At 33.3% G+C, this 14321-nt stretch overlaps 1 protein-coding gene across 2 annotated transcripts in view; it reads right to left on the minus strand.

The window, feature by feature from the left end:
- Positions 1-14321, minus strand: part of AIMP1 (aminoacyl tRNA synthetase complex interacting multifunctional protein 1) — a 31271-nt gene that overhangs the window by 11668 nt on the left and 5282 nt on the right. For both annotated transcript variants that reach the window (XM_009207316.4, XM_003899061.4), the window contains exons 2-5: positions 11239-11372; positions 8812-8925; positions 8136-8303; positions 4801-5012 (exon numbers count right to left, since the gene is read on the minus strand). In XM_009207316.4, coding sequence (XP_009205580.1) covers positions 4801-5012; positions 8136-8303; positions 8812-8925; positions 11239-11372 — 628 coding nt within the window. The remainder of the gene's footprint in view (positions 1-4800; positions 5013-8135; positions 8304-8811; positions 8926-11238; positions 11373-14321) is intronic.

A 14321-nucleotide genomic window follows, 5' to 3' on the forward strand; every position in this document is an offset into this window, starting at 1 on the left:
TCTTTGTGTGCCCAAAGTCTCTTATTGTTGTTATAAAGCTTTGCATAAACATGAAAAAAAAAATTCCTCCAAACTGATAACACATTATGGTTGAAAGAGCAGAGGAATTTCAGTTAAAAATTTACTGAATGAATAAATAAATGAGTGAAATAGATTTGGTTGTGAATTTCAGCTGCCATTTACTAGCAATGAGAATGCATAAAGTTGACATTCCTGTTTCCTCAAAAATGAGAGAAATAATATTGAAGAGTTGTCATAAGGATTAAATCATAATATGCATATAAAGCATTTAGCCTAGCATTAGAATTAAAATGGACACATTTACACATGTGCATTTTCTTCCCTATACATTTGATCATTTCCAGAGCTATGCTACATTTATTTTTTAATTAAAAAAAAAATTGGTTAGGCATGGTGGCTCACGCCTATAATCCCAGCTTCTTGGGAAACTGAGGCAGGCAGATTGCTCGAACCCAGGTTTTTTTTTCAAGACCAGCCTGGGCAAAATGGCAAAACCTAGTCTCTACAAAAAATAAAAAATTTCCCTGGGCATGGTGGCATGCGGCTATAGTCCCAGCTACTTGGGAGGCTGAGGTGGAAGGATTGAGTCTGGAGGCTGCAATAAGCCTTGATTATGCCACTGAATTCTAGCTTGGGCAAGAGTGAGACCCTATCTCAGAAAAAAGAAAAAAAAAAAAAAAGATCACTTAACAATTCCAGCATCATGCAACATGCAACTAACATGCAGGGCTATTTCTACAATTTTTTAATGGAAGCAAATAGAAATTTCTTTAATCTTCAAATTTGAAGTGTCTTAATTTTTTTCTCCAACTAGCAAAAGTGAGAAAAATAGTTATTTAAATTCTTTCAACATGTTTAAAATGAATCATACAAGAGGATTATTGCTTGAAGGAGAAAAAAAGATGTATTCTAGATAAAAGATGGTTTTATAAATAAATGTTATATGCGAATTTACTCTGAAATACTATGATTTTAAAAAATGAGCCTAAGAGTCAAATTCAAAATGAATTAGGGGGTCTTCATAAACAATATTTCTCTTCAAATGCTTCAAATAACTTGACAATGTCACATATATGAGAACTTAAAAGTTACAGCAAAAATGTTTAAGAGTAGCAAAAGGATTAGTTAGAAGCAATCCTTTAAGGATCTGATGATAGCTATGAACCTTTTCCCTAGAAAAAAGTACAACCTACAAAATAGAGTATGTAATTTTGAGTACTAAGTGTCTCTGCTTTATAGAATGTCTACTAGTACTATCTTCTTTTTTTTTTAAACTTTTATTTTAGGTTGTATCTTAATGGGTTAGATACAGATGTTTATAAAAATAGCTTTGCTTATGGTTGTGAATGATGGCTGCTGGAAGAGAAAAAATAGTCTACAACTTATAAGAACAGAAAAGATGAAGCCCAAATGAGGAGTTTTTCCAATTTAAGCTGGCTCAAGATCAGTTGGTTCTTTTCTCCAGGGCTCCTAACTTCATAAGGAGTTATGAATCAGTCCTGGTCCTATGTAACATAAATATTAAAAAGTAAAAAAAGCACATGCATATGCCAAATCTATTTCTTTTTTCCTAGATAAGAGAAACTTCACTGATCTCCTTAATTCCATCTTCCTCCCATCAGCAGAGCAGCCAGAATGATCCTATTAAAATGTCAGGCTGACCAATGTTATTCTTTTGCTCTAAAATCCTACAATGGCTTTCATCTTACTCAGAAAGAATGCCAAACTCTTTACAATGATCTACAAGACATTTGGCACCCTTATCTCTGATTTCATCTCCCATAACTTTCTCAGTTATTAACCCTGCTCTATTCATATCGGCCTCCTGTTCCTTGAACATCCCAGGCATCCATCTCTCCCAGGGCTGCCTGAAATGCTCTTCAGCCAGATAAACACATGACTTGCTTTCATTTTCTTAGACTTTTTCTCAAAAGTCACTTTCTTTATGAGGTCTTCCCTGGGCACTTTATGTAAAATATCAGTATCATCCTGGCTTCGATACTTATTAGATTCTTTCCCTATTTAATTTTTCTCTTGGCACTTATCACTATTTAACATACTAAATATTTACTTATGCCTCGGTAATATTTCTGACTCCCTTATATGAATGTGAGCTTCATAAAGGCAGGGCTATTTTTAAAAATATGTTTGTTGCTTGGGTGTGGTGGCTCACACCTGTAATCCCAGCATTTTGGGAGGCCAAGGCAGGCGGATCATCTGAGGTCAGGAGTTCGAGACCAGGCTGGTCAACACAGTGGAATCCTGTCTCCAATAAAAATACAAAAAATTAGCCGGGCATGGTGGGCTATTTGGCAGGTTAAGGCAGGAGAATTGCTTGAATCCAGGAGGCAGGCAGTGGTTGTAGTGAGCTGAGATTGCCCCACTGCATTCCAGCCTAGCTGACAGAGTGAGACTCCATCTCAGAAAAAAAGAAAAAAAAAGTTTATCTATCTCTGTATTTTCATTTGTTTCTGTATCCTTTACTTAGGTGCTTAATAAATACTTGCAGCTATAAATATAATTGAATGAACACAGCGATTTGTTCAAGTTCACAAAACCAAGAAGCAGCAGAGTAGCAATAAACAAAGGCAGAACTATCCTAATGTTGAAATCCATATTCTTTGCAATATCTCCGAAGCACCATGGGACAGAGGAAATAAGTAGATGATTCAAATCACTATAGAAGACATCTAGAAAGAGGACATTTAAAACTATTACTGTCTTTGATTCTTTCCACTGTTATTAGATTTTTTAAAAACCACTTATTTCTTCAAGAAAGTAAATATGGTATTCAAAAGTAAAGAAAAAGGAAGAAAGTAAACTTTTGTTGAGGAGGTTTGAAAGCTTATAAGAAAAAAAGAGCAACAGTTAGAAAACACTGCTCTGAAGGGTATCATCATGGAGTATCAATTTGCTTTTAAAACGGTTATCATGCAAGGTTATCCTTCATAAAATATACCATCAATACTTTTCACATATTCCAAATACTCAGCTCTAATTTCACTATATAAAGAATTAAATTTTAAATAGGGAATAATATTATATAAACTGTCATGGTTTGTTTTCTGAAGTTACACAAAAGCACAGTTCCCGGTGCTAAACTCACCAGAAGAAAGGAAAAGTGGAGATACTCTAACCTCCTATCAATTTCTTTTATGAAACACTTAAAACCCAAACTTCACTGGTTCAGATAATTAATCATTGGAGACCTAAAAGAAATGAGCTTGTTAAGTAGGAAGCAGAAGAAATCACTTCCTTGTACTCTTGATGATAGGTCAATATTGATCCATTACCCGTACTGTGTTCCAGCAATGGTGAAATTAGAGAGCCAAAACAAAAGCCCAGGCCAGGGATCAAAACTACAATTTTGATGCAATTCGGATACAACTGTCTACCAAATAAGTAAAGGAAATGAGTAAGGAACCCTAGACAGAAAAAACAAGTAACACTCTTGCTTTTTTGAGACATGGTAAAAAAAGATACCTGAGTCTCTCCTTAACCTTCCATAAGTATAACACTAGCAGAAAAGTAAAGATAAATACCAAATAATCACAACTGACCTTGCACCTCAACTATGGAATGGTTGAAACTGTGTTAAAGAGTCTAACTTCCACCTAAAGGTGCTATCCATTACTAAGTGTTAACCAATTTCTGCCTTAAGAAAACAGCAGGGGGATGGGAAGGGTGGGGGTGGGGCTTAGTTCTGAATTAAGAAACAAGACATCAGGATTTTCATGTAAAATTCCATGTGTAAGTATTTTATGAAATACTATGAAAGATAAACTGAAACTTTTTGGGATTGCATTCTTTCCTTGGCCCAGCAGTTTGTAATTTATGACCTTGGTTATATGTATGGCTCTAAAAACTACACAGTACCTGTAGTTAGAAGCTTCATGACTAACTCCACCTTGAATGGTAAACAGTAAAGCTGAACAGTATAGGGATTAAAGATAATCGGCCTTAGAGTGAGATGAATAAGTGTGTGTGTGTGTGTGTGTGTGTGTGTGTGTATATAAAATGAATATGTGTATATATATAATGAGTGTATATACATATAACGACTGTGTATATATATATCTATAGATAGAGATATATAAGTTGATTCACTTTCCTAAACGTCATCTGTAAATGGGGATGATACTATTGAGAGTTGTATACAGTAAGAAATAAAATAGCATGTGAAAAAAATTTATCTATTAAGTACTTCTAACATAACAGTTATCATAATTATTTTTATCACTGTTTCATCATGGAATTTTATCATTCCCTGCTTTTTAAAATCATGTACTATAAACCCAGAAAGCACCAATCTAAAAGTATGAGAACAAGTTTTATTTCTCTAAAACCCAAAAAATACTTTCATACTTGAGGAAAAATGAGAAGAGGGGATCATGGAGATTGAACTTGTAATTTTTAATAGTATTCTTCTATTTGTTAAAAATGGGATGTTTTGTATTTTGTTGTTAGATTTTACAAATATAATATATATATAACTATAGTTTTTTTATGCAAAATACAAAAGTAAAAATATTTTAAAAACAGAAAATAATACATCTTTTCTTCTTCCTATCCTTATGCATTATACCTTAATTTACAGATGTTTTACAGGTTTTTGGTGGTTTTATGCTTTTTTTGTGGAATTAACCACATTCAAACTAATTGAACTAATTAACACTGGCACATGTTGTATGGTACACAAAATCATAATAGAAAGATATCAAGAAATAGGGAATGAAAATGTTGAATGTACACAACAGGAATTTCAGTTGTACAGATTACCTGTTCAAGAGGAACATGATTCACCAAGCCACTGACAACTGTCCTTGGGGCTATTTCTCCAACATCTACTTCTTCTACATACAAAGAATCTGCATCAGGGTGTTTTCTGGCAGTTATGATGCAACCAATTCGAAGATCCAGACGGGAAACATCTATTGGCTTAGAGTCGGCACTTCCAGCTACTGATTGCTGCTTTTTCTCCTTCTTTTCTCCTAAAAAGTATTTATGAATGGATAAACATCAGAAATAAAACCAAACAAAAAAACACTATGAAAACTCCATGGTATCAATATTGAAGAGCTTAAAAGGAAAAAACAAAAGAACGTTTATCTCCTACCTTCACTTAAATAATAACAAAGAAAAAAATTATCCAAGTCATAAAATCTTGAATCCTATTTTATCTATTTCTCTGTTGTATTTCTATGTGAAGACATGGTGTGAGGTTGGCAAACTATGGCTCATGGGACAAATCCAGCCTGTTGCCTGTTTTCAAAAATAAAGTTTTACTGGAAGACAACCGTACTCATTCATTTACATATCATCTACGGGTACTTTTGCAACGGGGCAAAGTTGAGTAGTTGTGACAAAGGCTTTAGGCAGAAAAAGTTTGCCTTTCCCTGAAACAGGACAACAGAGAAACCTCTAAAAATTTTTACTACGACTCTTTGGAAGGTGATAAATACTTTACTTAGAAAGAACACCACAACCAGTACCCAAATGACAGAATGAACTAGAGTGGAATACAATTTCACTGATAAAATATTTTTCTCCTCACTTATATAAACTTATAAGTATATAATTAATTTCTCCATTTCTTAGATTTCCCTGAAGACATATTAGGATTTCAGGGTTATCCACAGTCACTATTTAAGCAGATAAGAATATTTTATTCTGATTATGTTTTCATAATTACATTTTTATTTATTTGCTGATAATGTATCTCTTACTAACACATGATTATTTTAGCTACTGAGTTAATTGTAACCTGCAAAGAGGACTCATATTCTGTAGGTTTACAATTAGCTTTTCTGGCCCCAAAAAAGTAAAACCAAAATAAAACCTTATTTACCTTTGAATCGAAAGTATAAAGATGAGCTGTTGTAGCTCGGAAGCATTCTTTCTCAAGTATAGATTTATTTAATCTTTCAACATATATTTACTGAGTGCTATGACACCGGAAATAGTAAGATGGGCAGTCCATATTGTCAAGGCACTCAGAATCTCTTTTAAAGAAGACAGACATGTATACGTATAATGAATATGTGATAAACATTACCTACACAAACAAATATAAAAACTCAGTGAAGAATAATTATGCATGAAGCAGGAAAGGAGGATTCTGTGTAAAGGTACTCATAATTCATACAACAATAAGTTTACCAAAGAGAGGATGGAACTAACTTAAAATACTGGCCAATTTTTAATCTCATTAGCAAGTTTTAAAAAAAATTCCATTTTCCATAAAGAAATTAGCAAAAGTTTTTTAAATGGTAAAAATCCAAATTATACAGAAAAATATGTACAATAAAATTACCAGAATGTACCAAAAATCTTAATTTTTGTGTGATAAAGTATATGCATTTACTTAAAAAATACTGTACTATAACAATATATCTATATTTGTATGTATTTTAAAACTCGAATCTACTTCCTAGGCATTTGAAATACTTTTATCAGGAATTCCCATTCTAGAAATGATTGCAAATATTAAAATCTATACCAAGATATTTGTTAATTATCATAGGGAATTTCGGAAATATTTCACTGACAAATGCGTGATGCTCAATTAAGATATGTGGCAGTCTGGCTGGGCATGGTGGCTCACGCCTATAATCCCAGCACTTTGGGAGGCTGAGGCAGGTGGATCAACCGAGATCAGGGGTTCGAGACCAGCCTGACCAATATGGTGAACCCCTGTCTCTATTAAAAATACAAAAATTAGCCAGGTGTGGTGGCATGCACCTGTAGTCCCAGCTACTCGAGAGGCTAAGAGAGAATTGCTTGAACCCGGGAGGTGAAGGTTGAAGTGAGCTGAGATTATGCCACTGTACTCCAGCCTGGGTGACAGAGCAAGAGTCCGTCTCAAAAAAAAAAAAAAAGAAAAGAAAAAAAGATATGTAGCAGTCTGGAAAGATTATATGGGCACCACAGCCCTTGCATGAGCAGAATCTGGCAGTCTTAGCTAGCAGCTAAACACGGATGGAACAGCCCTCTATAACCAGCATCGTCTAATATGGTAGCTGCCAGCCACATAGGTTATTTCTATTTCAATTTAAAATTACTTTAATTAGAAATTCAGTTTAGTCATATTACCCACATTTCAAATCTTTAATGACCACATGTGGTCATTGGTTACCGTGTTGGATAATGCAGATATAGAGTATTTCCATTATCACAGGAAGTTGCATTGGACAGAACCGTTCTAATCCTATAACTCCATTTGTTCGTGTGGTCCTGTGTGCTCCCTCTTCCATCAAAGGAGAGCCTTGTTGCCTTCTCTAACTAGAAGACTGATTAATCCTGAATCAGAACAGTACATCCTCCTTAGAGAACAGAATATGGATTCCACTAAGTTTGCAAGAACAGGTTATATAGTTGTTTTGTGTCTACTTCTTAACATATTTTATAAACTAGAAGAATTAGTCCGACTCGCTTTCATTATAATCATACCACCTAGTGGTGAAGTTGTATAGCAGAGGCTGTACAGCCCCTACCTACTTCTAACTAAGAGGTTACTGATGTTTGCCAAAGGAACTGGCAAGTGATTTAGAGGCTAAACTGGCTTGGGTTAGTTCATAAATCCCTCTGTCATGTTATATTTTCCAAAAAAAAAAAAGTAAGTAAGTTTAAGTATAATGAGAGATATTCATAATTATTTATAAAGGCACCTTTTTAGACATATCTGGGGAAAGGAAGTCAGAAATCTTAGTTCAGACAGTCTGCTTTGACTGGTGGAATGTTCTTTTCCTATCTTCACAACTGGTCCTAAGCCAGTTTCCTATCTCTGACTTCTCTCAAACCATGCCACAAATAGATACCAAAATTCAGCCACACCAAACTACATATGGGTTTCTATACTTAATGTTTACTGTCTTATGTTTTAACTTATGCCAGTCCCTCTGCCTAAAATGCCACGTTTACCCCGTTAATCTGGTCAATATTCACACACCATTTAGGACCCAGCTTGTATGTTCCAATACCATATTGTTCCTAATTTTATCCTAGCTCATGAAAGTTGAACTTTATTTTTGATACTATTATTATTATCATTATCAAAATTTGACATTTTCTGATAATCCAGTCAAGAGCTAAATATGTTTAAAGGTCGAAAATACCTTTTTTTTCAATTTTCTCTTTTGCTTTCTTTTCGTCTCCTGTTCCTCCTTTTATCTGTTCTTTGGTACCAGAAGATACAGCTGTTAATGGTGTAGACTGTACCACATTTTCAGAAACCATAGAATTAGCTTGCAGTGGAGTACCAGATGGAAATGGTATTTGCTTCACTGAGACAGAAAATGAAATAATGTCATTCATATTAAACCAATAAATATGATAAAAAATATGAAATTGTGAACCATAAATAGAAACTCTTTTTAAATGAAAAATTCACTGTATATGGCTATCAAATATCCACTGTCTGAGAGTATAAAATGGCTGCCAAAAAATTAAGCATATTTTAGCCATTATTGAGGTATCAAAGGCATGATTCCCATTTAATTAATAACTACTAAACTAAGAAACCTGCAGATAAGAACAACAGCTAACATGTATTATGAACTTACTATGTCCCAAACACTTTTCAAAATGCTTTATACGAATTAACTCATGTAATTCTCATACTCTAAGAAGTAGGTTCTATTCATGCCCCCATTTTACTGATAAATCTGAGTCATTCAGAAGTTATGAAGTTGTCCAAGTTGCCTGGATATAGATTCTTACTTCTTTCCTCACTGTTAGTGTGACTGGCCAACTTCTTAACTTCTGGATTACTCACTTTCTATATTTAATTACCTCCATTTTGAATTTCTGCCTGAATTAGCTCTTGTTTCAGTTCTTCAATTTCTTTCTTCAGTTTAGCATTTTCAACTCGAAGTTTCTTCTCTTCCCTCAAAGTTGCTTGCAAAACTAGGATCAAGAACATCTAGTTAAAATACATTTTTTAAAAAAGGTTTTGTATGAATACTATTTGAAAAGAAGACAGCCAGTATAACTAGAGCTAGGATAATACTAGCTCTAGTGTAACCAAATGTTTGGCCAGTGCCTTTATGCCAGTTTAGTATTTATTAAAACAACATGATATTTAAGAGAGTGAAAGGGAGAGAAAATATATGAAATAAGAGTAAAACAGAAAGACTTTGTTTATGAATCATTTTCCTAACTCCTATTAAGATGCTAAGATCAAATTAACACCTTTTCAGCATTGCAGCTATAATAAAGGGCAATGATAAATAACTTAAGAAGCTGGCACAAAAGTGCCTATGTGGCCAGGCGCAGTGGCTTATGCCTGTAATCCCATAATCCCAGCACTTTCAGAGGCAAGAGGATCACTTGAGCCCAGTAGTTTGAGACCAGCCTGGGCAACATGGCAAAACCCCATCTCTACAACAAATACAAAAAGTAGCTGGGGGTTGTGGTACATTCCTGTGGTTCCAGCTGCTCAGGAGGCTGAGGTGGGAGGACGGATTGAGCCTTGGAGGTTGAGGCTGCAGTGTGAGCCGAGATAGTGCCACTGTACTCCATCCTGGGTAACAGAGCAAGACCCTGTCTCAAAAATATTTAAAACAATAAAAAATAAAATGTCAATAACAGATACTGAAAAAAAGAGAAGCATTATATTAAATTATACATATATTTTTTTATGAAGTCTGAGATGTTACCACACAAGCAAAAACTATTCTCATGTCTTTCTTTTTAGTCATTACCTTTTAAAAGAAGCTGAATATTGCTAAAGTCTGAATTAAGCTAATCAAACATTCAATGAGCGAAATAACTCAAGGATTTGCTCAAAATATAATGTATGTGTTAAAGGTGTGCAATGGGGCAACAAAAATACGAGAGAAAAATAATCGTTCTCAGTGGGGTTGGTACTGCTTTGTAGGTAGGATTTTGAAAATCTGTAGGATTATTTTTGATTGTTAGTACTGGCATTTATTGGGCAGAGGCCAAGAATGCCAGATGTCCTGCAGTATGCTGGATACTCCTACAAAATGAAGAACTGTTTCACATTCTGCAGAACTTTCTAGTGGCCTATTATACATTTGCATAGGTAAAAATCCTATTAACAATTATTTGAGCCTAGATTTTAACTATTCTTTATGTATAAACACAAAGTATTTTTAAGCATGCTTATTATACCCTAAATTTTCTATGAATCAAGTACCACATAAATCAAGAGTAGACTGTACCTCATTTTATTCAAAGTATTATCTAATCAATCACTCATCATTTTGAATAAATCATCTACATCACTATCTGCTTCTAGTATCTGAGATACCCACACAAAGGCAGTCTGACTATACACCTATACTAGTTGGCATTGTACCTATTGCATTCTTGATGATTCCTTGTATGTGAATCATGTGGCATGTGACCCTGTTACACTGCCTTTAGTGGTATAATCCTGCTGAAGCATTACTTACTGAAATACATATTATTGTTACTACTACTTACACCTTTCTTTTTATTTCTCTTCTCTATTATATATAGGATTAAGATATGTTTTAAAATTATATATAGGTAGGTTATTTTTCTAGGAAATGTTTTCCTTACAGGATATTAACAGAGATTTTATAAAGCATTTATTCTAAATTGGGAGCAATTTGACCAAAAACTACCAGCATAGGCTACCAAAGAATAATATAAAGGTGAAGAATAAGTAGAAAGATTTTCGAACTGGCAAAACTAAAATGCTTGTCAAGATGCTACGAAATGGCCACCTATAGAAGACAAAATTCGATTTATAACATATATTATATTCTACAAGCAATGACCATGTCCAATCGCTTCATCTTATTAATAAAAAGAGAGTAAGAATTTTAAGAAAAATAATTTTAAAATCTCGAGAAACATTATTAAAAAAGAAACAAATAAAGTGGTATGGTAAAATTAGAAAAAAAAATTGACAACGTTTCTGGAGAGTAAATACAGGTTTTTGTAAGCCATTAGCTTATAAAATGTAGGAAAGTATTTCTACTAGTGACAGCAAAAGATTTTGAAATTTCTATTCTGACATTGACTATTGAGAATAAAATACATTTAAACAAACAAAACCAAAGCCAACTGAAGTCCTGAAGGTAGAGGTTCAGGTTTGGTATTTTTCCACATATAACAGAAACTTCTAAGTAAAACTTAAATAACTTATATGGTAAACATTATTATTTCTCCGTCAATGTATGAATTCATTTTAAGTATCTCCTTAAAAATGTAAAATTTTCTTACTTGCTTTCTCCTTAAGTAGAGAAATTTGTTGCTTAAGATATTCAATGATTTGATCTGCCTCTGCACCCTTCTGCTCCAGTCTCTTCAGAACAGCATCATTATTTGCCATTTTTGCCAAGAGACGGCAGAAAATCCTAGATGAAAAAATAAAAGTCATAAATTACACTGTGAAAAGAATAAATTTATACTATAGGACATTATGAAAAAGCAGTCTGAAAGGAAAAACATTTTCTACTGTAATAGATAAATATGTTAGAAAAATATGTTTCCTATGGAGAGCAACAAGCCAAACAAATAGCAGAAATGCTAAGTAGAATAATTCCTGAATCTATTTAGAAGAGGAAATATAGTTTGTTGCTAAATGCAGAAAACAGGTTATTTAGCCACATTTAAGGTTGAAAGGTTTTAAAGAAAGCTTCAGGTACACTAAGAGATAAGAATATCAATAATCTTAACTATGCTAATGAGAATTACACCTTTGTTCCAAAGTAAAGAGTTGCTGATTTCATTCCTTTTATATTTCTATATACTGGATCTTTCTACTGTGTATTCACGTAGGTACAATTTTCAAGAAAAAAAATGTCAATTAGGAAAGACAAATATTAAAAGAAAAAAATCAACAATTAAAATATTAATCATATGCTTGTTCAGATATAATGTCAACATATACCATTGTCTTTATTTTAAAAATCAGAATTTTATTTTTATAATAAATTCAGAGAAATTTAAAAAAAATACTATCAAGGTACAGAAAAATGTATTCAATAAACATTCTGAGATTAATTCACCATGTTAAAGTTTAAACTGCCACATACTAAAAAAAATAATACACTGACAATGGAGAGGGTTAATCGTTAGTAATACTATGAACTGTTCTTTTCTACCTGATTTTAACAAGAATTTATAATTCAAGGTATAACAATGATGTAAGCATTGCTGAAATAATTTTCACTTTAAATAAATGAAGCAGCACTCAATATTAATGGTGAAATTTTGAATAAAAACTAGATAAGACACATAATAACAGATTGTTTGAAAATTTCAAATTATTATATAATATCAATCTTATATAAAAAAATATTCTGGAAAGCCACAATAAACTGCCTGGTATTTATTTTTGAGGTGACTGTCTAGACCTGTTGGCTCATTTTTGAGCATTAGTCTATACTTAAATATCAGTTAAGATACTAGTTTTCTAGTTTTTTTCTTAATTTTGAAATTTGAACAAGATGATTTGACCTATATCTTTTCAAAATGTATTTTTCTAAAATGTACCACTAATTCCCATTCATTTTAGTATTATTCATCAAAGATGTCTTGACTAGAGATGTAAAAGTTGCCAATTCTGCCTAATCAGATACTATAATGTTTGTGACAGCTATATTTCAACTATTGAGTATATTTCATCCTTACTTAAGTTAGACTAAAGTAGAAAGACATTAAAATAAAGAAATGCTGTAACTAAGGATACCAACATTCAGAAGAGCACAGTTTTTTTTTTTTTTTACTTTAACTTTCTTCATATATCCATTTCTATTAAGATATTTTCTCTACAATTCTGGCTTTGCAAACGTTTAAGTAACAATATGGTATTCTGTGTTCATTTTGGTAAAAATGGCAGAGTTTAAAAGGTGGCATCTTCATTAGAATTTTTGTGCTTTTTTGGTCAGTATTTTTCTAAACTGTTAAAATAATAGTCCGTATAGAATAATGCTCATAAATAAGCCAACAGTTCTAGACAGTCACTTCAAAAGTAAATACCCACCAAGTTGCTGAAACTCATGTTCTGACTCATACAAAAACATTTAAAAAATCTGCTAGGACTAACAGTAATTTGGAAAATAGAGATAATAAATCCAGCCTAAGAGAAAAAAATACAATTTTACTGAGTGGATACATTTGTTAACTATTTACAAAATATAATTGGAATAATGAGTTACACAAAATATGACCTTACAATACATATTGAAGAACAAGCATAAGTTTAGGAAAGAGAATATCATGTTTCAAAATACAGATATACAAATGAACTAAACACTAAACACACATATGCAACTACTAAGAGGAAACAATGTGAGAAAAAGAAGTGATAAAACTTTTTTTTTGAGACAGAGTCTTGTTTCTCACCCAGGCTGGAGTGCAGTGCCATGATCTTGGCTCACTGCAACCTCCGCCTCCTGGGTTCAAGCTATTCTCCTGCCTTAGCCTCCCAAATAGCCGGGATTACAGATACCTGCCACCTGGCTAATTTTTGAATTTTTAGCAGAGATGGGGTTTCATCACGTGGCCAGGCTGGTCTCAAAATCCTTACCTCCCTCAACTGATCTGCCCGCCTCGACTTCCCAAGGTGCTGGGATTATAGGTGTGAGCTACTGCACTGGTGCCCAGCCTCTAATTCTCCAGTCCTACATAACTGGTTATCTGGAAATATTATTCATGATGCCAACATTAAAAATGTCTCATCTCGTGAAATCTAAAAATATTTCACTTCTAGTTACGTCTGTGTCTTAACAGAACTTTTCTGAAATGCTAAAAGCCATTTGTTGTCTTTAGAACAGAAGCTCTGAAAACAGGTTTTCTAATACTTGTTGATTAATTATCATTTAAATTTTTAAAAAATATAAGTTGGGTGCATACGTTTATGTTAATGTTTTCTAGTAACATGCAGATAATGATCACTAGCACTGGCAAAGGAACATAGGTTTTTTTCAGAGTGTTTATAAACAAGCTTTGGGTCAATCATATACTTAGGCTGTGGGACCTTGGTAAAATTATCTAAATTTTCTATACTTCATTTTCTTAATTTATAAAATTACTTGTACCTGATTTCACCTCCTACTTCCTTGTCACCTCCTTTCAGGGCTCCTTTTTCTTTATCTGTCCCATTAATGATGATGTTCTTCAGGGTTTGGTCTTAACCGCTAATCTTTTCTAGGGATCACAAACTAGCCTGACAAAGTTCAGGGGTATCTTTCTTTTCCAGGGCTAACAGTGTTGGAAATAACTGATGTGAATGTCTTTAAGACAGACAGACAGACACTTTACTACTCCCTGTTGTCTGCTATTTATATTACCTGCCAGGT

Source organism: Papio anubis, chromosome 3, assembly GCF_008728515.1.
Source record: "Papio anubis isolate 15944 chromosome 3, Panubis1.0, whole genome shotgun sequence".
Taxonomy (NCBI): Eukaryota; Metazoa; Chordata; class Mammalia; order Primates; family Cercopithecidae; genus Papio; species Papio anubis.